Source organism: Polyodon spathula, chromosome 34 (genome assembly GCF_017654505.1).
Source record: "Polyodon spathula isolate WHYD16114869_AA chromosome 34, ASM1765450v1, whole genome shotgun sequence".
Lineage (NCBI taxonomy): Eukaryota > Metazoa > Chordata > Actinopteri > Acipenseriformes > Polyodontidae > Polyodon > Polyodon spathula.
In genome coordinates, this window is record NC_054567.1 from 5,252,934 (window position 1) to 5,278,536 (window position 25,603).

At 38.3% G+C, this 25,603-nt stretch overlaps 1 protein-coding gene across 5 annotated transcripts in view; it reads right to left on the reverse strand.

The window, feature by feature from the left end:
* The window catches only part of LOC121303610 (DENN domain-containing protein 1A-like), a 313,333-nt gene that overhangs the window by 211,596 nt on the left and 76,134 nt on the right, over nucleotides 1-25,603 (reverse strand). For all 5 annotated transcript variants that reach the window (XM_041234403.1, XM_041234405.1, XM_041234402.1 and 2 more), the window contains exons 4-5: nucleotides 13,185-13,234; nucleotides 3,579-3,698 (exon numbers count right to left, since the gene is read on the reverse strand). In XM_041234403.1, coding sequence (XP_041090337.1) covers nucleotides 3,579-3,698; nucleotides 13,185-13,234 — 170 coding nt within the window. The remainder of the gene's footprint in view (nucleotides 1-3,578; nucleotides 3,699-13,184; nucleotides 13,235-25,603) is intronic.

The window sequence follows — 25,603 nt, forward strand, 5'->3', positions numbered from 1 at the left end:
ATATACCACGACAGGCCGTGCGGTTCCCATGATATATACCATGTCTAGGGTGGTGATAAGACCCAAGGCGTTAGCTTAGGAATATGACAGCAAACAGTTAAGTGCCACAGTAATCCTATAGTTTATACTACAGTTAGATTGTTAAGAATTATCAGCATGTAGTAGCTGATTACACTTAACACTCAACAGCACAGTGATAAAAACCCAGCCTCTGCCTTGAAAGCACAAGCCTGCTAATGGCACAGTACTAACACAGCGTCCAGTCAGACAGAGGGTAAACAGAGTAGCAGAGGGAGTGATGGCTGCACAGCAAGTTCTTGGGAAGAAGTTTTGCAATAACGTTGTTCCTCGTAAATAGGACTTTAGTTCCTATGGAGCATCATAAAAGTCATCACCGTAAATGTGCACAGTAATTTAGCACTTTTCCCCTCTCCATTTACTATGCCAGTTTATTATTTCAATTTGTATTTTGTATGCGCTTTACATTACACCGTGCTTACCGTTGCTACAGGAAACGTGAATGCAGAGTGAATCTGCGATCTGCAGAGTGAATGCAGATGTCTTTGTTGCTTACACAGTAGTGTTATTGTCCCATAGCTGCACCACACTGATAAAGCAGATTACAATGAAGAGAGGAGTGGCAGATGAATAGTCCTCTGAAATTATTATTATTTTTGTTTTTGCCAAGTCTAGTTTTGCTAGTGTTTTGAAAATCAATACAAATTATTCTATGCTCATATGTTAAACTAACAATTTATAATCATGTAAAATATACCATGTCATCATTTGATATCATTTGTCCTCCAAACTCAGTAATTACTGTGCAAAAACACAATATAAATGCATTTTACACCGATTCTTAACTCTAATATGGAAACCAATTACTTCTGTAATCTTTTAACCTTATTCTCCCAACCATTAAAAAAAAAACCAAAACAAAACAAAAAAAAACACATTACTCATTGAAGATTCTTTCTGGTAAAAATCATAAGAATCTGTCTGTCGTATTTCTACATACACTGTACATATAGTACTGCAGTCACACCTTTTTCATGAGTGTGTCAGCTCCCAGTTTGTATGCAAAGTCATGTTACTGACATACTTGTGGGATGCAATGTAGTGGGGTATATGATTTTATCTAAATTGGCTCCATGTTTTTGTTTTTTTTTCCCCCCAATTCCCTTATTATTTTATGATCTTATCAATCATTCTGTGTTCTGTTGCTCCAATACTGATTTATCATTGTTCTCGAAATTTGTTTGAGCTCGTCTGGAGAATCCTAAGTGCCGGGAACACAATTCCTTGTTCCATTCAAACCATGTAACAATGGGGGCATTCGCATCTGGCAGCCTGCTCTACATATAAATACAAGCTCAAAGCAGGTAAGGCCAGGTAGAGCAGGATTTATAGAAAAAGCAGCCCCCTAGAACCATTCAGAATTATTGTAAACACCATGGAATATAAATGGAAAATGCAAGTAAAACAACATAACTTACTCTTTACCTCCCAAGAACCTATTAACTGTGTTTGTGTGCTATATTGTACTACAGTTTAACTGCTTATTAAGCAGTGCTCAATATTACACAATCCAGCAGCAGTTTATTGTTCCTGGTTCATTCAGCTACTCAGAACAGGGCTGAATATGTTCTCACATCTGCTCTCTTGTCAGGAACAGCAGCCCCATTAACAAACAGGTTTGGAATTGAATGTTTTTGTTTTAATATGTGGTTTACTCTTGATGCCCAAACAGCTTGGATGCAGCACATTATGATAAATAATTCACCTTTGACAGCAGACCTACATAAAGGCACTTGCCTTTGATGCATGGGTTATGTGGCCCACCACCAGAATCTGTGAGGCATATTTATCACATCTCCCTGCTCCCTGCTGTGTATCCTTTGGAAAGCATAATGGATTTTCTTTCTTCTCAGAAGAGTAGTTAAAGATGCCGTGTAACCTTTCTGAAATAATTGTCTCAAGTTTTCTTTTCTTTGCAGTGCTTCGTCTTGTTTTGAACTGTGAACCACATAGACTGGAGCAAACCGTGTTTCTTGTGAAGACATTTTCTTGTTGGAAAAGCACATTTTGTTTTTAAGATTTGGACACTATCAACAACTTGTGCTAAATAATGTCTAATGCAATTTTCACCACAATAAGATCAACTCCACTGTAAAGAATCCTACCCACCTGTCTGTTCCATTAGAAATACTGGGGCTTGAAAACAAGAGACTGACAGTAGTACAAACTGCTTGTGTGATCCCTTACTCTCCAAACACTGGTTACATACCTGTTTATGCACAGCCAAGCAAACTACATGGTACACGATAAGATAAAATTAGCTGAAGTGGTTTTAAAGAATCCTGGGTACAAATATTCGAGTACAAACACTTTTTATTTTTTTGTAAACTCAAATTAGGGGCATTCATTTAGTTTAGTTTGAAGTATGGTATTAATATATATTTTTTTCATATTCAAATATTTAATAGTTATATCTGTACACATAAATGTTGTGCACCTGGAAAAATGTACTGTTTTATAGATTGAATTTGGGCTTTCAATTAGTATAGCTTAACATATGACAAGTCATTGACAGAAAATAAACATATACCTTTATAAAACACCATAGTAAAAGAATAGCAAAGTGTAATAAAGCACATCACTTTGCAGCCCAGAGAGGCAAGGTAAAGCACATTAAACCACGGTAAACTATGGTAAATAAATAGTAGAACAATGGGAAAACAGAAAAACTACAATGTACATTTCTTGTGGTAAACTTTTCTAAGGGAAAATATGATGGGGGGGGTGGCTTTATTTTTAAAAATGTTATCACAGAATCCACTCCTAATATATTGACCCCAAAATATAGGTAGAGACCATGGAACACATACAAGTACAGAGAAAACATGGCATTGGATTAGAGAAACCTTGAACTTTGTACTCTCTCTATATACAGTACTACAGAACAGGCTACAAGCCATTTTGCTCATCAAGAAAAGTCATTTGGAAGTTCGTTATATGTCGTGACACTTTTACTGCAGCCTCTAAAGTAAGACTCCCGTTGACAGAGTGTTCACGATGGAACACTCACGGTAATCCTTGCAATGAAAAAGCCTCTGGGTGCAGGCTGCACTGGGCAGTGAACTGATCCTGTGAGGGAATTGAAACTTGAGCTTCATATAAGACACAAACAAGAAAGATAAGCACGGCATCCCCCATTACTTAAAGACCCAATTCTCTTCTTGTATAAAATATAAATAAATACTAAAATGTACGTGACAGCATACATACAAGCCTGCAGGATAGTTTGAAATATATGCTGCATGACTGCTCGTTGTGTGTGGTCAAGAGAAGACATTTCAATAAACTGTATTTCAGCATTGCGCCAAAGATATAAGAAACAAGTCCTTGTAACAGACGGCAGGTTAAAGAGTGCCATTGCCCTCAGAAGAGATGTGAAAAGGGCACTTTGCTTCCTCCAAACTGTAGAGTCTTGTTTGGGAACGGATATGAAACAGTGACCCTGACAGCTGGGTGTTGACACTGTTTCCCAAGCCCACCCGTAGCCGCACTCTCCTTACCTTAGGATACAAAAGCAGCTTCTGGCTCCAGAAGATAATCGGCAGAAGCCAAACCTCTGCTTGCTGTCAATGTCAGTGAGCACAAACGTGAAGTTCTGGCCGACTTGGCTGACCGTTAGGCTAAAAAGAAAAGAAAGAAAAAATATTATTTTTTCTCACCCCCCCAGACACTGCTTGAATCACATCTTGCCCCCCCCCTCCTGTCCCTCCACTCTTTAGTCAGTGAACCTGCCACACTTCCTTTTAGCTACTCTACTGCTTTACGGAAATTAGCTTTCCCAGACACGCTGCCACATTGCACTGTTAGCCTCTTAATTCCTTTGTACCTTTGCATGCCTGCTTGTGTTCACTGAATAATAAAAAAAGAAAGAAAGACAGACATCTGATAAAATAATCCAAAATATTCATTTAGTCAGCCATTAATAACAATTAAAATGATCTTAGGCTGTAGAAAATCAATTTAGGATTTGTATTCTTGTTTACCGTTTCCATACATTAATGAGTCATACAGAATCCTGCTATTTTGACAGAAACAGGGAGATGCAGCTTTTATATACCTCAGGGATTCAATTTGGATAGCAATACCATTCAAGTGAGGGTCATTTTCACAAAGTGTGTGCTCCAGATGTTTTCAAGGTTCATAAGACAAGCACAGGTAATTAAAGCCAATTAAAATACAGAGAAAGAAGAAAAATGTAATTTACTGGCTAGTAAGACCACTTCAGGTGCCAGTACAAGTTTAAAACGCCAACAATTTAAACATAACTACCTGGTTCACTAGATACCACAGGCGTCTGTCACTAAACTGATGTCCCTTTCTTGAACCTGTCATGGCTAATACACACAGAACCGAAAGCAAACTAAGCTACCATTCAGTTGTAACAAATGTTGCTAACGAGTGAACGGCACTAGCAGCAGACAGGCCCTCTGGATCATGCAAGTTCCACAGTTATACTCAGGAGCACTGTAGCTTGTTTTGAATGCAAAACCATGTGAAATAATGGTGTTTTGTTTAGTTTAAAAGCTGCTACAATTTATTGGTAAAATAATGAAATGCACTGGGCTATTTCAAAAGATATTAAAAAAGTGTGCTTTTAACATGTATTCAACAAAAAAATGGGGTTACTAATGTTTCACCGAAAGAAGTCGTTATTTTATACATCATCTATATATCTACCAGGTTGGAACTTGCCATGTTTTAAATCTTGTGTAAATCATATCTTATTAGTCTAAAACATTCAGTAAAATCTGATCTTTAGGTAGCACAAGTCATGAATTGCCATGCAACTGCATTGTTAAAATTTGCAGTCTGCAATATTTGCACAGAATAGTAACTTAGTATAAGATGGAAATGGCCATGCGACCATCAGCCATCCATCAACTGAAACTGGCTTGCAAAAGGGAGATGTTTATACATGACAGCATCCAGGTCATTGATTTGTATATCAAATGAATCATACCTGAAGGACATCCCAACATACACAAAGCTGTGTTCTACATTGCACAGGTATTTGTCCTGAACCCATGACATGGAAGACTGGAAGCTGGGCAGGAAGGTGCACTATAGGTTGTAGCCAGGGGCAGCTTATCTCCAGCACTGATGTTGGAAACAATGTTTATAATATCACAGAAATAAATCTTTGTGCAGACCTCAAAGTGTGTGCTTTGCTGGTCCAAACAAAAAACTTTGTTTGTGTATCAAATTAGTAATTCTTGTGGGAGCTCTCTAGTTTTCATTCGGAAGATAAGCAAAAAGGGCTTTTTATATCTATTTTCTCATCTCTGCCTCCTAGCAGCTAAACAGTTACACACACCCACACCCACATCCACACCCACCCACACACCCTGGATTTGAGCACTTGTGCTTTCGACTAAAATAAACTGCTGATTTTTCTTTTACCTAGAGAGGGCGCTCTCTAGCTACTGTGGAAGTTCCTTCATGCAGTAATTAGCTGTCTGGCAAACTTAAACAAAATGAACTGTTAACTATAAAAGACTTTTCGCGTGATGCATTACCAGACCCAATATAAACTAAACAAAGAAGACTGTTTTGCTTGCAATTCATGTTTGTTATTGTAGCAAGCAAGCATGATTCAATCCTTTACATTTACACTACTGTTACACTAAATCTTCAAAACCACTCTTGGGCTTCTCTAGTACAGTAATGAGCTGATTTACATCTCTCTCTCTCTCTCTCTCATATACTTCAAGGCCTGTAATGCTAAGAAATAAGCTATGGTATCATTATAACACCACATCAAAGTGAGACTGCAAAAGCACAAGATAAATTACCTGCTTAATGGGTCACATTTTTAACCGTTTCTGTTTTTTCTTTGTTTTGGGATTTTTAAATACGCTGAACATTGTATATTGTACTGTACTTTCCAGACACACACAGAACACAAACGATAATTAAATTAGACACAAAGGATGCTGTTGTTTTGTTGAATTTATTGAATTAATTATTTGCATTTATGTAAAATTAGACTCTCCTAATCCAAATTAGGACCCTGTTCAGAGCAGTTCTGTTCTGTAACATTCTAACACATATATATATATATATATATATATATATATATATATATATATATATATATATATATATATATATATATATATATATATATCTATACACACACACACACACACACACAAATACATGCTTTATGTAATTATGTAAATACACATACATTGGAGAACTGCATCATGTTCAGTCTCTAAATAACAGTATAAACACTGGTATCTATTTAATATTATGAACAGGAACACATTAAATTAATTATAACAGGTCCTACAGACTCTCAGGACTCTTTCATGTAAATACATTCAAACCCTTACTACTGGGGGACTGAGCAAAAATGGAGCAAATAAGAAAAGGTTTGATTTTATTTATTTTTTTATTTATTTTTTTTTTTTAGGAGTTCACCAATAACCTGTCAAAATAAACATCATAGCACAGATGAAAGGCTGAACAAGAAACACACCTGTTTTACTGTGTGGAACTCCACATATAATACACAGAGTGATCATTCGTCACACATTATCATTAAAGCACGCTGGGGAAATTCACCAAGATAATGTATTCAGTTTTATAGCACTATTTCTTTCCTGAAAAAATAAAACGCATCATGAAGTTACAAAACGTGAAATAATATATGCATTTAATGCAAGACCTCTGCTTGTGGAACATTAATGATTGTTTGGAGTTCAACTTGTAGTTTTTGTATCGTGTACGGTGCTGCTTCTTATGTCAGAAGACTTCAATACTGCACAATAACTTTAGACATTAGTCTAACCAGATAAAAACCAGACTTCACACATACACATCAAAAGCACACAATAAAAACACTTAGCATTGCACGGTCCAATAAACAATGAGACGGGACTTGCAGTATTACAGGACAACAGAAACAGAGACGGAAATCCTAATATAAATCTCAATGAATATTTTCACTATCAGTGAATCATGTAGCCACCATGTTTAAACTATTCTGTCTTGTTACTTAAAAGGGCAAGAAGCTTCATTTTCTTCAGTTAGTTACCTTTTTTTTTTCTGCAATGGCTTTTATTGCAATTTTGTGTTTTTTATTTTATTTTTATTGCACTATTGTGTTTTTCAGTTTCTGTGTTAAAATGCTTTCACTGAGTTCAGGGCTGCTCTTCAGTTCCAGTTGCCTGCCTTAGACATGTGTAACATTATGTTAATAAACCAGAGCAGTGCCAGCAAAACAAGGAAACGTCATCCAAGTGCAGATTACAAGATGGGTCTTACTGTTATAGTGACATCTGGGTTCATCTAGCCTCTGTTACATACATCTGTGACAGGCAAGCAGAACTGAAGAGCAGCCCTAAACATAGGGGAAATCACCACTACACAGCAACATAATAGTACACACAGCATTCGAGTAACTGCAACTTGAACAACTCTGAATGACTGCAATCATCATAAAACCATAAGAGGACAGGAAAAAAAAAGAAAATGAAATAGGAAACGTCGTACAAACGCAGGTTGAGATGTACGGTATAATAATGAGAATACATGTGCTATGGGCATGTGTGGTCTTATTCTCACAAAACAAAAGAGACTATACAGTGTATCCATAAAAAAATCAGTAGCAGACAAACCTGAACCAAGAGTTTTATACTATATGTTAAAATAAAATTGCTTAATTTCTACATCAAACTGCAAAATATCACAAATACATTCATAGTATGTGAGGCATTTCCAACGGAATACAAAACGCACTCAGTCTGTAGCATACTAAACAGTGATTTTATTTTTTATTACGGATTTATTTTTTGATGTATTGTGTAAAATGTATGAAGGTCCCATTTACTACTTATCAACACAATAATTCAGATTATTCAGCAAATGTCATTGTCGTTCATTACCTACAGTACTGTCTGGCATTTTCTTGCAAGTATTTTGTTGATGTTTGAAAAATCAATTCAAACGGAACTAAGCTCTCCATGGCCCTTCACAGTTAATGAAACAAAGCTGTAAAAAGCACATGGAGTATACCTGAGGACAGAACAGGGCTCCACATTCTGAACAGGGCCTACAGCTGTTAGAGAAAAAAAAAAAAAAAAAGAACTGCCTTTCATCCAAGACTGACTGGGACATAGGGTTCGGTTTTAATTTCCCGAGATCCCTAAACAAACGGTACTTTATTTTACTGTTCTACAACATAACACTTGTATTGGGGCTACCAAACAGTATGTTTGCAAAAACGTACTTGTCTTTTGTCACATTCTTATTCTTTCCATCTGTATCAAACCCTATCTAGGCCCACTTGAGAAAATGTGGCCATTGTTTTACCCAGGTTTTGCCCAATTATTATCTGTATCCTCGGCTCACCGCTCGCAACCCCCTCGCCGACTCGGGGAACGGAGGCTGGAGCACGCGTCCTCCGAACGTGCTCCTGCCAATCTGTCATTATACACACTGCGGATCCACAGCGAGGCCCCCAGACCTATAGCGCCGGAGGACAACACAGATCTGGTTGCTCCACGGCAGAAACAGAGACGCCCTATCGGCCACAGGGATCGCTGATGTGCGGTGAGCCATGGATTCCCCTGCCAACCTAAGTCCTCCCTAGCCGGGCAGCGTTCGGCCAATTGTGCACCGCACCATAGGAACCCCCGGTCACGGTCAGATGTGACGTAGCCTGGACTCGAACTTGCGATCCCCAGGCTATAAGGTGCATCCTAGTGCAAAGTAGAAATAATTACCTTAACATAAGATGAATTGCACAAGTGGGCCTAAAGTAAGAATCTAGCAATAGAGAAGTTCATTTCTGCAAATATAATCCATTTGACTGTTTCATTAAAGGTGAAACAACTTCCAGAGTATGTTTTTGCCTGTCACCTGAAAGCAAAATTCCCATCTTGTCCCTTGACTAACATTATTTTGGGTATTACTTAGGAGGGCACCTATATACAATATATATTGGCCAGCTACCACTTTCTATATGGGTCACATATGTAGATCTCCCTATTGGGACAATGTTTCTTTAAATATTGTAAAATAACAGGCATTTACATATGTCAAAGTAGTGATGCAAACAGAGTTAAATTAACAGATTGGTTTATTGTTTGGACAGCCAGCCTGGCATTACAAGCTCACCCCACACTATGTATAGATACACACTTTTTACTGTAAACAAATCTTTTCAGTCCACTGTCTTGCTTCTTATTAGAACAAGCAGCATTATCTCTGAACTCTCCTTCGTTATTTGGAAGATTTGCTGTTTATAGTTTTATTTGGGATAGGCAGATATTTTAAATATAAATATAGGCTGGTAAAAGCTGGTGCTGCTTTCTGTTTCCTTGTCTCTTCGAGTTCACCTACAGCATTGTAACTGAAACATTTGCATGTCCCAGATTTTAAAAATAAACTAATAACAAACGCTTCCCTGCACAATACGAGTAATAGTGCTGATTATAAGAGGAGGGGGAATGGATGGTAAAGCACTGGTTAGCACTCTTTCAAGTAGGAACACCATTTGTTTTCTACAATAGCTTCTTTTCATACACACAGGGACCCGGCTTGTCAGTTACACTGCTTTCTCTTTATGTGTTCGACATGGTGCCCGCGAGGTGTTTGTGAAAATGTCTTCAGAAATTCCTGCTGTACTGCATTGTGTTTCTATCACTGCTACATGCCAATTGCACTGAAAAGGTATAAAGAGACACCAGGATACATTTGAGTAAGCTCCAGGGAAACCAAACCAGTTCTTTAGATTTGTGGTTTATTTGGAATACTGGTCACAATCGGTACCATATTCAAAATGGCATTTTTGTAAATTTTCTAAACATATATTTAATTAAAACCAGTAATAAGACCTAACACAGAGGATATTACCAGGCATCATGGACCTAACACAGAGGGCAATACCAGGCATCATGGACCTAACACAGAGGGCATTACCAGGCATCATGGACCTAACAAATAGGGCATTACCAGGCATCATGGACCTAACACAGAGGGCATTACCAGGCATCATGGACCTAACACAGAGGGCATTACCAGGCATCATGGACCTAACAGAGAGGGCATTACCAGGCATCATGAACCTAACAAATAGGGCATTACCAGGCATCATGGACCTAACACAAAGGTCATTACCAGGCATCATGGACCTAACAAATAGGGCATTACCAGGCATCATGGACCTAACAGAGAGGGCATTACCAGGCATCATGGACCTAACAGAGAGGGCATTACCAGGCATCATGGACCTAACAGAGAGGGCAGGCATCATGGACCTAACACAGAGGGCATTACCAGGCATCATGGACCTAACACAGAGGGCATTACCAGGCATCATGGACCTAACAAATAGGGCATTACCAGGCATCATGGACCTAACACAGAGGGCATTACCAGGCATCATGGACCTAACACAGAGGGCATTACCAGGCATCATGGACCTAACAGAGAGGGCATTACCAGGCATCATGGACCTAACACAGAGGGCATTACCAGGCATCATGGACCTAACACAGAGGGCATTACCAGGCATCATGACCTAACAGAGAGGGCATTACCAGGCATCATGACCTAACAGAGAGGGCATTACCAGGCATCATGGACCTAACACAGAGGGCATTAAAAGGCATCATGGACCGTTTGGGTAATGTATTCTGAGGATGCCTTATTGCTTTTACACTTCAATGTTACAGCATAATTCAATCATCATTTTTATTTATTTTAATTATTTATTTTATAGCAATGCTGCATAAGAGCTTCTCTATAAAATCTGTACAAAACAACATTTTTAAGAGACATGTTTGCCATTGTATTACTGATTACATTTCTTCTTAAACGGCCTGCAAGTACACAAGATATTTGTATCACTCATATTGGCTGGATCTGGTCTGCTTCGTGGATAAAGCTGGCGGATTCTTCACACATTCCATTCTATTTTTCTCCAGTGATTTGATGGGGCCCTCACACATTTAATAATCACATTTTGATATAAAACATGACCCTTTTAAAAGGACTCCTATGCATTGAACTGCAGTATATGGGCACTGGGGCAGCTGCTCAGTTAGTGCCTTCCACGTTCAACAGGCGGTTTACAGTGAGAGCTGTGTGTGTTTAGACGCACGTATTGAAGCTTCAAGTCAGCAATTTGCTATTTTCACAAAAAAATGCAGCACATGTTCACTTTAATTGAATTGTGATGATATTTTAATATAATAATTTACTTTTTTTTTTTTACTCAAAGTTAACATACACAGTAAATCCAAGATGGCTAAATATTTTGATTACTTGGCGCATTAAAAGACTTTAACGGCTTTTTGTTTCAGCTATCTTTAAGTTAGGTTCAAACTGATTGATAAAGTCAGTTTAGATTTTTTTTCTGTTTAAATCAATCAGTTTTTCCACCCTGCTACTACAGGCAGTGTGTTTTTCAGCTTGTCTGACAGTAATCTCCTCTCTGTACTACAGCGTCAGCAGACATCTCCGAGACACTTGCAACAAGTTCACGTATCCATTCTTCAACTGACATGTCATTAAAAAGTTAAAAATCATTAAAAATCTTTTTTTTTTATTTGTTTTCGTGATGCGGTTACTAACGTTCTAAGGGCATATACTAGGGAGCATTTAATGTGTACAGCTGCTGTCAGTGCTTTTTATAAGGATAGCAAGGTATCTAAACAGGGATCAGATCAGAGAGAATCAAAAGTTTTGTATACTTTTGTTTGTTTTTTTCCTTCTGAAGAAAACGCATGTTGAATCTGTTCCTTTGTTTAGCAGTAGGTACTGAAAACACAGGAGGGGGGGTAGTTTCATTACAATACAAATAACCATCAAAATCCCTTTAACATTTGAAACATCCATTCCCTGCTGAGACGCAATGGCTTGGTATAAAACACTGGTTGCTATGTTAAATCACATCGCTCTTTGTCATGCCATGATGGCTTTTAAGCTTCAGTTTTTGCCAGGAAAGCCTCCAAAGTCTTCCACAGTCTTTTCGTAGTACAATCTTCCATTTATCTTAGTTTATTCCTTGTAGATTTAACTTTAAAAACACTGAACACACACAAAATATTTTATATATATATATATATATATATATATATATATATATATATATATATATATATATATATATATATATATATATATATATAGACACACACACACACACACAGTAGTTTCAGACTATTTACTTAAAGTACAAGAAAACAACGGCATACAAAATTGAGGACTGCTGGGTTCTACAGTTATAGGTGGCTTTGAAGCTCTGTCAGTATGAAGTCTGAGATTAAATCTACAATCAAAATAAGTAAGCATGAAGATAGCTCTCGTAACACAGGTACAGACTGCAGAGTCTAGGGAGAGCCTCATACCTTACACTTCACCATCGCAACATTAGAAAACTATTCTATCTGCATTTGCTAAATGCTGTTTTTCTTCTTTTTCTTTGAATTGTGGGGGTCACTATGTTCTAAAGGCTTTTAAATATATAGTCCATGTTCTCCTGAGTGTCATCCCTCATTTTAAAATCTGCCTAGGTCTGAAGCTGCTTTATATAGTACAATAAGTCACGTTTTCTTAAAATCTAGGTCCACGTTATTATATATATAATATATAGATATATATATTATATATAATTATAGATATATAATATATATATATACACACACAACACACATATATATATATATATACACCAAACACACCACACACACACCTAGGTCCAGACTTCGACGAAATATATCATGTTATTCAGTACAAAAAGAATTTTTAGATCCAATTTAAATATATATATATATATAATATATATATATATATATTATAGATATATATATATATATATATATAGTAATATATATATATGTGGCACACACAATTAGTTTTATTTACTTTTCAATTTTATCCAAATTTTGTAATGTACAATTATCACCGCATTATATACACACACACACACACACACATTTTTTTTTTTTTTAATACATCCGGCTTTCAAGAAGGCCCAGAAAGGGGATAGCGCAACTTTAGCCTCCAGTCCAGTGCATTAAATCTGTGTTAGAGACACTGTATATGGCTTTATGACAGAAACCCCTTAGAAAAGTTTGAAATGATAACCGTACCTGTCCACACAGAAGGGGAAGCAAAACCTGGTCAAAGTCTGTAGCACTTCCTGTGGAAAGAAAAGGGAGATCATTTATATATCTAACGGGGCTAATAAATCTCAGTATTAACTGCAACCACACCATATAACAGGCATGCCCTGAAGAAATGAGACAGACGAAGAAGAAGAAAAGGACTTTTTATCAGTTAGAGTGGGGCCCCCCCCCAAAAAAAAAAAAAAAAAGATTACCTTGAGCAGTCAATCAATTGAAATAATAAATGAGATCAAACTTCATTAAATATGAAAAAATACTCAAGATTTGCACATGGTTGAGCTGCTGGGGCTCTATGGGAGGAGGGGGAAGTAGGGCCTTGCAGTGTTAACAACCCTCCAGGGACACTCTCCAGCCTGACCATATGGATATCGGTGAATAACACCAACCCACAGGAGTCCAGGGCTGGCAGAACCACGGTGACTGCCAGGGTTTCAGCTGTTACCATGGAACCCAGGGGGCTGAAGGATTAGGGAACCGGGACGGAGAGAAACAGGGACACTAACTAACCCCAACCTACAACAAAAGCTTGTAGGCTTGATAACAATTTCCACTTAAAATAAAGGTTCTAGTAAATTGGGGTTTCACTTGCTGTAGTGCAAATGTTATTCAATAAAATCTATTGTATATAAAATATTACATATAACCGCTATTATACAGTATGCAAATAAATCTATACATACGCCAATTATGTGTGTTGTTGGTTAAAGGGCTAACAGCATAATAACTTGTTTGTCCATTAACAGTAATCAAATACATACTGCAAGACTTGTTATTTTAGAAACTGCAGGACACAATTCAATCAATTTACTTGAGACTTCAACCTTAAACCCCTGCTTAAACAAATAAAAGAAACACACAATAAAGGTTTGGGGGTCATATATAAATGTGTACAGGGTTTGACTTGTAACCTGTTTGTCCTGGGATCTCAATGAAAATCGAGGAGTTAAATAAATAAATAAATGAATTAGATATTAATGACTTTCATCCACTGTTCCTGGTAAAAGGATGGACCCCAGAGGTAGAAGATTAGCTGTATTAAAAGGGATCAAGTCCTAAGCACCACCTGCTCCACTTTAGCAACACTTTAAATAATGCTGTTTTTTTGTTGTTTTTTTTTAATGGTTTGGGGGGAAAAAAGGGGGTATAAAATTGATAAGAAACTGCATATGAGTGTCAATAAAACTATGTATCAAATGCATTAAGTCAGCACCTGCAGCTGCAGCAGCCCACTGTTCGGAGCTGTCTATCACGTCTGCTGGCTGCTTTATCTCTGTGGTGTCTGCTGTTCACAAAACCCCCCGAGTTTCAGGCTGGGTGACGAGCAGCTAATTAATTTTTTGAACCCCACAGACGCAGCTTCAAGCTGAGGCAGGACTGCCTTAAGCAAATCTGAACTTGTGGGTGAAATTAAAGATCAGTTTACATGTGTAGCACTTCCATGACCAATAATAATGAATTATCAATGCTAACTGAATTGATGCTTTTCACTTCATTTATTTTTAAACAAGTTCCACAGTATGAGAAGCAAGACCCTCGATCTGATGACTTGCTCGATGGAGCACAATGGGTTGGGTTTTGACTGCATCGAGCCACTGTTTTTGTTGTGTGAAATGTATCCGCATGCACTTTACCGTGTTTAAGAGGGCGTATGTGCCTAACACAATGAATGAAAAGTATACCCATCAAACCATAGCCAGGGTAGTTTTTGTTTGGCTTTTGCTGCATACATCTGCCCCAAAAGAGGCACCACTCTCCCACAGTGAAATCATTCAGAATGAAATAAAAGGATGTGGCCTGCCAAGCCGATCCCCAAATCTCCCTAGTCACACTTTTATAGAGGTTTCAAATGAAACAAGTGTCTAAATTTGCTTTTAAAGTCCAAGTGATGCACCGAATCATCTATATTCCAGTGCACAGGGCTCGCTGCAGTGGGATTATTGTGCTCTGTTCTTTTTAAGAGTGTTAATAACATGCTCTATAAAAAGACTTCATCTGGGTTTTGCACCATCCTATAATGCCTACACATGTTTTAAACTACTTCTCATGAAGTACAAAGTCCAAAGGACAATCCATGGATTTGAGCAGTATCTGATCTTAACCCTTTCAATACTGGTGTTGCCTTTTAAATACATAAGGCTAGATGTATCCAGGTCTTTACATCATTGTTAGTGATAGAAAAGCTGGTACGTAACTGGAAAGAACCGATGTCAGCACACCTTTGAGCGCTTCAACTAAACAGGCTGTGCTGGTTCGTTACTTGTTTAGTTTTATTTTACTTTGGTGTAAAGGGCTTGATGAAATCGAGCCAATAGTTCTTCACTCAAACGCTAGGGTCTAAATGCCCTTTAACTGCCTCCAGCTGGAGTGATTCCTAAACCCACTTAATACCATCACTGCAAACAACAGATCAGGGTTAAACATTGCAGGGTGGCAGTATCAGGATACGCCACGGTTTGTATAATTCAAATAGAAGCAGAAGCCACATTGACTATGCCCTGAAGCAGCTTTTTAAACTGAGGAATGAGTCACAAATCATAACACTGCACACAGAAGCAACAACTCTGAATTCTGGAACGCTTTGCTTTGTGTCCAGGTGCTCATTTTCTGTGTGTAATAAAACAATCATTGTATTATTTTGTGTTTCTTACAAAACAAAACAAAAACAAAACAACATTTTGATCAGTTTATAATGATTTGAGGTGATTTTTCAGTCAAAAATGAAATAAAGCTGGTTATTCATAAAAAAAAAACTTTTCTAGGCGGTTGTCAAGGAGGCAACAGCAGTGTAGAACATCAAACATCAGAAATGAGCATCAAACATTTGTACTAACAAAGCATTCTTTAAACAAGTTATGAGGTCATACTTGGTGAACAGATCACTTTTGCATCATCAATTCCATGTTATGATGTTTGGTTTTTAGAAGCATCATTCACACAATTCCTGAACAACATGGCAGCTTTTTGCCTATTCAACTGCGTCATTAATTCCTTTCAGCGAGGAAAGATATGAGTTCCACTCTGGCTAGGACTATTGCGCCCAGGAGCCCCGGCACTGTGTGTAACCATGAGGTACACAGCAGAATGAAAGGTATTTTAATAGGATTTCATGTAGAGGACAGCCACGGTATTCTTGTGCTGTCATAGGCAGCCTTATCACAAAGAGACTCGTAATTAAGGGATGGGAATAGCATTAGCCCATTATGTGAGCAACAGCTGCACATTTAGGTAGGTGTATATCGCAAGGAACCAGCTGAAAATAAAAACAGAGGCATCGGGCCTATACAAAGAAACAATAAACAGTTGTACTTAAGCCCCACCCCACCACACCACATTTTACAGACGATTTTAATTGAACCAGGGGTCTTTGAAAAGGCTGTGACAACTTACTTGATATACCTTCACCCGCCTGTAATGAACTGACAGCTCATCTATAGAAGAAAGTCACTACTGCTAAAGTGCAGGGCATGAACCTCAATCCACTGGAGACGAGGCCCAGCCCTGTCATCGCTAGCTCCAGGACACACACCACCTGGTACCAGGCCCCTGAGCTCCCAGCTTCTCTCATAATCAAACACTACTGACATTATACACCTTGCACAGGCTGTCTATAATCCTCTCTGATCAATAGTCCCAACACTGAATGTATTGATGGTTACACACAGCTCATTGATTACACTGGACTACCATGGCAAAGTTTTTCAAAATAATTGGGCCCAGGACCCAGACAAATGACAAATGCTTTGAAAATTACAAGCTGTTTTTTCTTGCACCGAGGGATTTATGTACAGCATCAACAAAAAGATGCAGTGCCCCAATGGAAACTTGAGAGACAAAGCTCAAAGACTACTCTCTTTAAAGAATCGTGGAGCGTTTTCTTGTTATTGTTAGATAACAGATTATTACATTAGTCCACATCACAATAGTGCTGGAACAAATATGGTATATTCTAATGTTCTTCAAAAATTAATGACAATATTCTCTAATTCTGAACGAGTTGAAAAAAGTTGTGTTCCAGAGTTAAATAAACCTGGTGATCATCAAATTATCTTTTAAACAGAGAGAAACACTTATTTAATTATTTAGCAGACACTTTTATCCAATAAATTAAACAAAATATAAAAGTATATAAGTTACAGGCAATACAAAATGCAAAACACATACATACAATACATGCAAAATAAATATAAACAAAGGAACAAATACAAAAAGATATATAAATAGGAATTTACAAATAAAGGTTGAATAAGTGGGTTTTGAGAAGACGGCAGAAAGCATTAAAAGACTTTACAGTCCTGGTTCCACCACAGGGGGACAAGAAGGAGCAAGCATGACAGGAAGAGAGTGAAGACAAGGAGCGAGCACGAGAGGAAGAGAGTGAAGACAAGGAGCGAGCACGAGAGGAAGAGTGAAGACAAGGAGCGAGCACGAGAGGAAGAGTGAGAAGAGAAGGCATAACAAGTCAGCCAGTAGAGGATGAGCAGGGAGGGAGAGAGGGAATATAAGGAGACACGAGGGATTGGTGATAAGAAAGGGCAGTTTGATGTGGATGCGAGCAGATATAGGTAGCCAGTGGAGAGTGCGAAGCAGAGGGGTAGCGTGAGAGTAGAGGTGTAGCACGAGAGTAGCGAGGTTTGGAGAATACCAGACGAGCAGCAGAATTTTGAATAAGTTGAAGAGGGCGAATAGCCGAAGCAGGGAGACCAGCGAGGTACGGTACAGTCTCTTATTTATTTCAGCCGTCATTTATGCCATGTTTTCCTTTGTGTGAGACCTCTTGCAAACGAATACATTTCAAGCAGCGTTTGAACATTACTAATATCATGAATGTGTGTCCTAGCAATTCCAGGTCAGCTTGCAGCCTCTGGTGGGGAGATGCTCAGGTTGCTTGCAGAGCTGTGAAGGGAAGCTCTGATGGCGTCTGCTTTGCTTCTTCTAGTTTATCTTCTGCTTTGCCTAATATCAGTCACTAAAATCACAGATAACTGTACAAATCAAGAATTACATCTGAAGGAAGTAGCAATGGAAAATGATGCATTTGTTGAATTGCTTCACTAAGCCAGGTACTCACATCATGGCTGGATACAACAACACTTTGACAAACTGGCAATCCATTATCAAAGACTGTAGTGAAATGGAAAGTACCCATTAACTCATTATTGTTTTGGGTGACTTTGAATATTCATTGCTTAAACATGAATTAAAATAAATTCAGAAAAGGAGTCATTTTCAAAGAAATGCTGCCATAAGGGACACAAAAAAACTCCCACACGACAAAAAGGTGAGAAAATAATAAAACAAAACTGGCAATAGCAGGGGTTGCCCTTAAGCGGTATGAACCCTAATAAAATCCCAGGGCAAAAACAACATATAACAACCTGACCAACAGAAAGTAAGTATAAAAACAGAAATGCCTACAGAAAATCTGACATTGTATTTTCCAATGGTGGCAACGACAGCCAGAAGGGCATCTCCCTCTTTTTATCCTTTTATGCAGAACCTCAAATCCTTGAACCTTTCTCTTCTTCTAAATCTAATTGCAGCCGAGTTCCTCCACATTCCCACCCCAAGGCCACAAATTCCCTGCCACCAGTCCTTCAAGTACGACAGGGATGCTCCACACAGGGGACAGGGCTCCCAGAAGCCCCCTTCTTTTTACAGCACACAGAGAAACAGCAGATAATGGGCCCGTGCTGAATTGTTTGCACTGCACCGCTCCCACAGGGACTCCCTGCTATAATAGAAACTGTGTCAGTTCAGCAGCTCTGACTGTTACTGCATTCACAAGCTGAACTGCTGATAAAATAAAGAAACCAAGCTGGAATCTGGCTGGATAATGCATACTTATTTCTCTTTCAAAAATGGTATATAAAAAAAAGATACATGCACATAAAGAAAGAAAAATGAACATCATATACACTTATATGTTGTCAAATAACATAACATGTGATGTGATATATGCCTGTGTACATCACTTGTTAAATGTTCAGTTCAAAATAACTGGAAATAAACAAGAAAAAAATACATTTTATATATCATTCAACTGTTAAAGATAAATGGATAGCCCATGATATTCTGAACTGATGCAACACAAATACACGTTTGTTTGAGATGTGTGTATTTAGCATGTACTCATGTTTAAATTTAGCCTTTTCTCCTGATATCTTAGTATGAATATCCACTTCATCAATATTCATCCATGCATGTGCCAGTTTTTAAGGCCGAAACAAGAAGAATTTTAATCTAATACTTTGAAAGCTCAGAATTCAATTTATGCAAATCTGAAGAGAATTACAAAAAAAAAATTGAAAAGCGAGGCAAACATAGATTTAGCTTTTTGAAATGCAGGAGTGAATTGAAAATGGGAACAGGCCGAAGCAAAGGGCAGCTTAGCCACTGGCCCATTGCATAAATATTCACGAGGAGGATAACAGGACTCATGTAGGGCCGGCTCAGGTTTCGCCAACATACACATAGAATTGACTAGAACAAAACTAACAAGAAGTTCAGCAGATGTCAGACAATGCGGCAATCCCAGTTTCCTCACTCATTTTGCTCTACTTAAGGCTCTTTTATTCAGCCCAATATGGCTGGGTCCTTCAATGCTTTGCCTATAGACTGCACATTGTAGCCTTGGATCTATATACACGGGCCTCTCTCAGCTCTGCACGAAGTTGCTAATGAAAAGGCATTATGCAAATCCCCCCTCTTTCTCTCTTTCAATGCATAAGCAGAAAGACTCCAATGTGCGCTCACTAGTATTGGATACTCCTGCCTTCACTGCTAGCTGGATTGCTTTGCCTTAGGGCCTGCTGCTTGTTTTGACAGTGGATCCCTCTAGATAGTTGGGATTAGTCAAGCTTGTTTAGATAAACTAGAAGAACCAAGGACTTCTCCGGGTACAGCGCTCGCTGGAGCTCCTGAGCTTCCAGATGCCTCCTCCTTTCATCCCCAACAAAACAGCAGTTTGCTTGGTATCTGTCTCAGCCACGGGCTGTCACTAGAATGAGCTACAAAATGAAACCTCGCTAAAAGCAGCCTTCATGCGCAACGTATATGCTGAAAAACATTTGACACTGGTATGTCTTTAAACTTGCTTAGGAGCAGCTGGACATTGAAATGAACCAGGTCCTGTACGCTTTGACTGCTGAGACACAGCTACCTTAACCAAGCTTATTTTCAGGTGGCTGGATACTGTAATACTATATGAAAAGCACAGGGTTGTAAGTACCGGCATTGCCAGTAAAGTGTAATACTTTCTTCAAACACTGCACACTGCACAGTACACAAAGGCTTTGTTATGGTTCATTGCATTCATGTTATATTTAGAAGGTCTGAATAAGATGCCGGAAAAACAGACACAAGGAAACAAGACTGCCATCCATCACAGGAAGCGATGTGGTACCAGGAAATAGCAGTTCAGAATTTCTATAGGGTTGTAGTAAAAAAAAAAAAAACTCTGCCCAATTCCACTTTAAAAAAAATCCAATCAAACAAAAAAAGAGATGACCAGAGGCAACACAGCTGCTAAAGCAATGAGTAAAGCAAATGCTAAAGTCTTACACTGGGAATGACCAGAATCACAAACTTTCAAGTTCAGTGGACAACACTGGGAATGGGACTTAGAACTAGGCGGCTGTGTGGTCCAGTGGTTAAAGAAAAGGGCTTGTAACCAGGAGGTCCACGGTTCAAATCCTGGTTCACTCACTGTGTGACCCTGAGCAAGTCACTTAATCTCCTCGTGCTCCGTCTTTCAGGTGAGACGTTGTTGTAAGTTCGCACACCCTAGTCTCTGTAAGTCGCCTTGGATAAAGGTATCTGCTAAATAAACAAATAATAATTTATCTGAGAAACACATAAAATACAGTTATGTACCAAATATATGTGTAGTGGCCCTATATACAGTAGCAGGAACTTACATTACATGACCTCAATATGGCAACAATATTAGGGAAGGTAACCACCATGTTTTAGCCTGCAAATATCAAGTCACTAACTGAAAATGTTTATGCAATATAGGTCACTGACACTGAAGCAGAGGCAGTTTTGTAAGAGTTAAAACATGCGTTGTTGTATTATACCCACGATCCAACTTCACCAAGAAAATTCTAGAATAGAGCCATGTACCAAGTCTGAAGAATATCTTGAAGCGTTAGAGCTTTAGTACGTGGAAATACAGTACGAAGACATGGTTAAACGAGTCGGGGTAACCTTCCTACTCCTTTCCCATTCACAAATCCAAACCGAGCATCCCTTACACACCTTGGTTAGCACATCTTCGCCCATACAAATGGGAGCCCTTAGTATAGAGCCTTCCCCAGTCCATCGCAATCCCTACAAGCATGCACAAGGATGGAACTGCAACACTTATATTCCAAGTGGTAATTTCCTAGATTCAACATTAAAACACAGTGCTTGCTATTTCTTTGTGATTTTGCATTAGTCCAGGGATCCCAAACTTTCTTGTCTCTTGACTATTGAAAATAACCCTCAGCACCTGGCAGCAGTGTCCATGTAAATAATCTTTGTTAGATGTCAGGCTCGTATTTCTATGTATCACGTGCCCTGAAACCACCTCACTGCCCCCAGTTTGGGAACCTTTGGAGCAGGCTATGTACCTGCTATCTTTAGTGTTCCAAATCCTGCATGAAAATTCTAAATAAAGCTGATCTGAAATTCTAATACATTTAATATTAAAAGGGTATATTTCATCCAAACTATTTATGAGTACCAATGTTCCTATACAAAGCTTAATGATAATGATTACATCAAAATTGCCAGTACACTAGCTGAATCTAAAAAAAAAAAAATCCAGTGGCTGTGAGGCTGGCTTTTTCATGTAGTACAGCCTACCTTGGTAGTTCTGTGCCACAGCATTTGGCGATTAATGAAGTTCATCGCTTTAAATACTTACATATTAATTCTTAAATTCACTGTGCCAAACAAAATCATGTCATAAATCTTACCTGTTTTGTACTTCCATTAGCTACACAGGTCTCAGGTGTTTTTATCATGCAACGATATCCGGAAACACATCAGATTAGAGAAAGTTCTCGTGCTTTACTCTCAAGAAATCTGTCACATGTGCACCTCAGCAGTGTCTTCTGGGTGAAAGCTGAGCACGGGCTAAAAGCACATCAGTAATAGGGTGCAGCTGGTTGATTAGGACAGGCAATGAGCATACACTAGAGTATCCGAAAGCTTGGACTGCTAACAGAGATGTCTGACCCAAGATAGAGACAGGATATCATGTTTCAACAAAAAAACTTTCAAAGGCCTACATAATGAACGGAAGGGCACAACAGAAAAGATTGATGATATTATTATCTATTTTAAGAGCAAGCAGATTCAAATGACATGTTAAACATTTGTTTGTTTGTTTTTTTTTTTTACTTTCCCTTACTAGGATATTTACAATCCACTTCTACTAGTATAGTCTAATTTCCCTTGCTCTTCCTCATTTCAGTTAGTGACGGACACTGTCTCCATGTTTACGAGTAGCATCCCTAATGTAAAGCAGGCAAGCGGATTGTTATACAAAAATACCCACAAAACTCACCCATTGGCTATTAATAGATCTACAAGCATAATTGTTTCCAAGCGCTGATTCTTGTGAATTGCCGTTTAAATTAAGTTCCAACAGTCCACAGTTATGGCCGAATGTTTTGCATCCCCCTACAGAATTAACTAATTTTGCTTAATAATGTTGAATGAAACCTGCTGAATAATGTTTTGACTTACTGAATCATATTGAATTACACACCGCTTTGCAGTTTTCCATTTCAAAATCAAACATGAAATACTGTACTACTATTAGGTCTTCCAGTAGAATTTTGCACTCCAGTTTTGTAGTTTCAATGTTCAATAAAATAAATAAATTATGTTCATATGGTTTTATTTTGTTTTTTTTTTTTTTTAATTAATGTCTCAATCCTAAAATTCTAGGTGATGAAGAACTTTTGGCCATAGCTGTATATTGGATTCAAGAACACTTTAACACTCAACAGAAAAGTACAAGCTTTTTGAATAGGACTCTAAGTGACAATACAGAGAGTAATTATGTGATAATGTCAAACTAAAAAGGCAGAGTATTAAACTGTTATATATTTAAGGAATCCCAGGGCTTAAAGAAATCAGCTATGAAGTTGGGGGAACTGAATCAATTTAGCCAAGAACAAAGAGGGATCTAGAAACTTGAAAACTTAAAGGAGTTGACAAGGTTAACCCATGCCAATGTTTTAAGTGCAGCACAGAAACTAGGACCAGATGATACAGTATGAAATTATATGGAGACAGCCTTGGTAGGAGACAGCATCACACATGCTGCATTATTGCTGATGCTGAATCACTGGGATCACTTAAAGAATAAGTAGGTCCGACATTACAATTTTCCCTTTCCAGTCCGATCTCGGACCCTGTCCGACATCATCAAAAAGACGTAAAGCACAGGTCTCCAGTCGTTTTTTTCTCAGGAAAAAGCAGAAAAAAAACCTCTATGGCCGAGTGAGACCGCTAGCAGCTGAATGAAGCCGGGAAAAAAAAAAAAAAAAAAAAAAAAAAAAGAAACGCCCCATGCACCACAAATACAACACAGACACAAACAAAGGAGGTAGCTGCTTCCGCATCCAGGGCTCAAAGAATATCACAGACATGTGCAGAGCTTTGAGATGTTTTAGTAACAAAATAATGACTTGGATCACATTATTGAGGAGTTTGGCGATAAAACAAGTGATCAGGAGAGGATTTATCAGTATGCACATCTATAAAGAGGTATGTGAAAAATACAGCAAACAAGGGGTGGGGCTTGGCTGGAGATGCAGTACTGATGACCTTTTAAACCTGTTTTATTGAGAAAAAAAAATTAAATATCATGTTTAAAATAAACAGTGTGTGAAAATATATTGGACCTGACAATCAATGAATAAACGGGCCGCTTTGGGTTAAATACAGCGTGACGCGCCCCACGTGATGCTACGACAATGTAAAACTAAAAAGGCAGATTATTAAACTGTTATAGATTTTAAAAATTCCAGGGCTTAAAGAAATCAGCTATGAAGTTGAGGGAACTGTTTAAATACAGCGTGACGCGCCCCACGTGATGTTATAACTGTTTAAATACAGCGTGACGCGCCACCACGTGATGCTATAACTATTTAAATACAGCGTGACACGCCCCCAAGTGATGCTATAACTGTTTAAATACAGCGTGATGCGCCCCCAAGTGACGCTATAACTGTTTAAATACAGCGTGACGCGCCCCAAGTGATGCTATAACTGTTTAAATACGCGTGACACGCCCCCAAGTGACGCTATAACTGTTTAAATACAGCGTGACGCGCCCCCACGTGATGTTATAACTGTTTAAATACAGCGTGACGCGCCCCCACGTGATGCTATAACTGTTTAAATACAGCGTGACGCGCCCCACGTGATGCTATAACTGTTTAAATACAGCGTGACGCGCCCCACGTGATGTTATAACTGTTTAAATACAGCGTGACGCGCCACCACGTGATGCTATAACTATTTAAATACAGCGTGACACGCCCCCAAGTGATGCTATAACTGTTTAAATACAGCGTGATGCGCCCCCAAGTGACGCTATAACTGTTTAAATACAGCGTGACGCGCCCCAAGTGATGCTATAACTGTTTAAATACGCGTGACACGCCCCCAAGTGACGCTATAACTGTTTAAATACAGCGTGACACGCCCCTAAGTGACGCTATAACTGTTTAAATAACGTACCTGTCATTTTTCTTTTTATTGTTAACACTCTGACAATTTTTTACACTTATAACTTTAAAATCTGTTTCAAAGCTCTTTTCAGAATGTCTGCTCATTAAATCACCTTCATTAGACTTACTTTTTTTCATTTTTACCAAAACATTTCTAATAAATAAAACAAATCTGAAAGTATTGTAAGTGCTTACATCTTTGTTCTTTGTATTCCTAAACTTCTCTCTGTTCTAGTATTTTTACTTGCTCTGGGATTTTCATTTTGTACTTCTGGACTACTTTTGGACTTTCTTTGTAGAGTTCACTCATTTGAATATTCGCTCATTAAAGACTAATTCCAGCATCTTCACTAGCAACCTAAAACAATGTTTATCACACTGACATCAGAGGAAAAAAAACGTAAAGAATTTCAACATTACAAAAGTACCACATTGCATTCAGTTTGAGAAAACATGCACTAGCTGCCTAATTTAAAAGATTCAATGCATAAATGTCACTGTCGTCTAGGTTGTGTCAAAGAGGACGTGGGGGGGGGACGACAAGGGCGCGTGAAACTCGCTTTGTTTTAATTATAACAGAAAAAACTGTAAAATCCAGAGATCTTGCTCGTTATACCACTGCTTTGTATCAAACAGCTTATTTACATT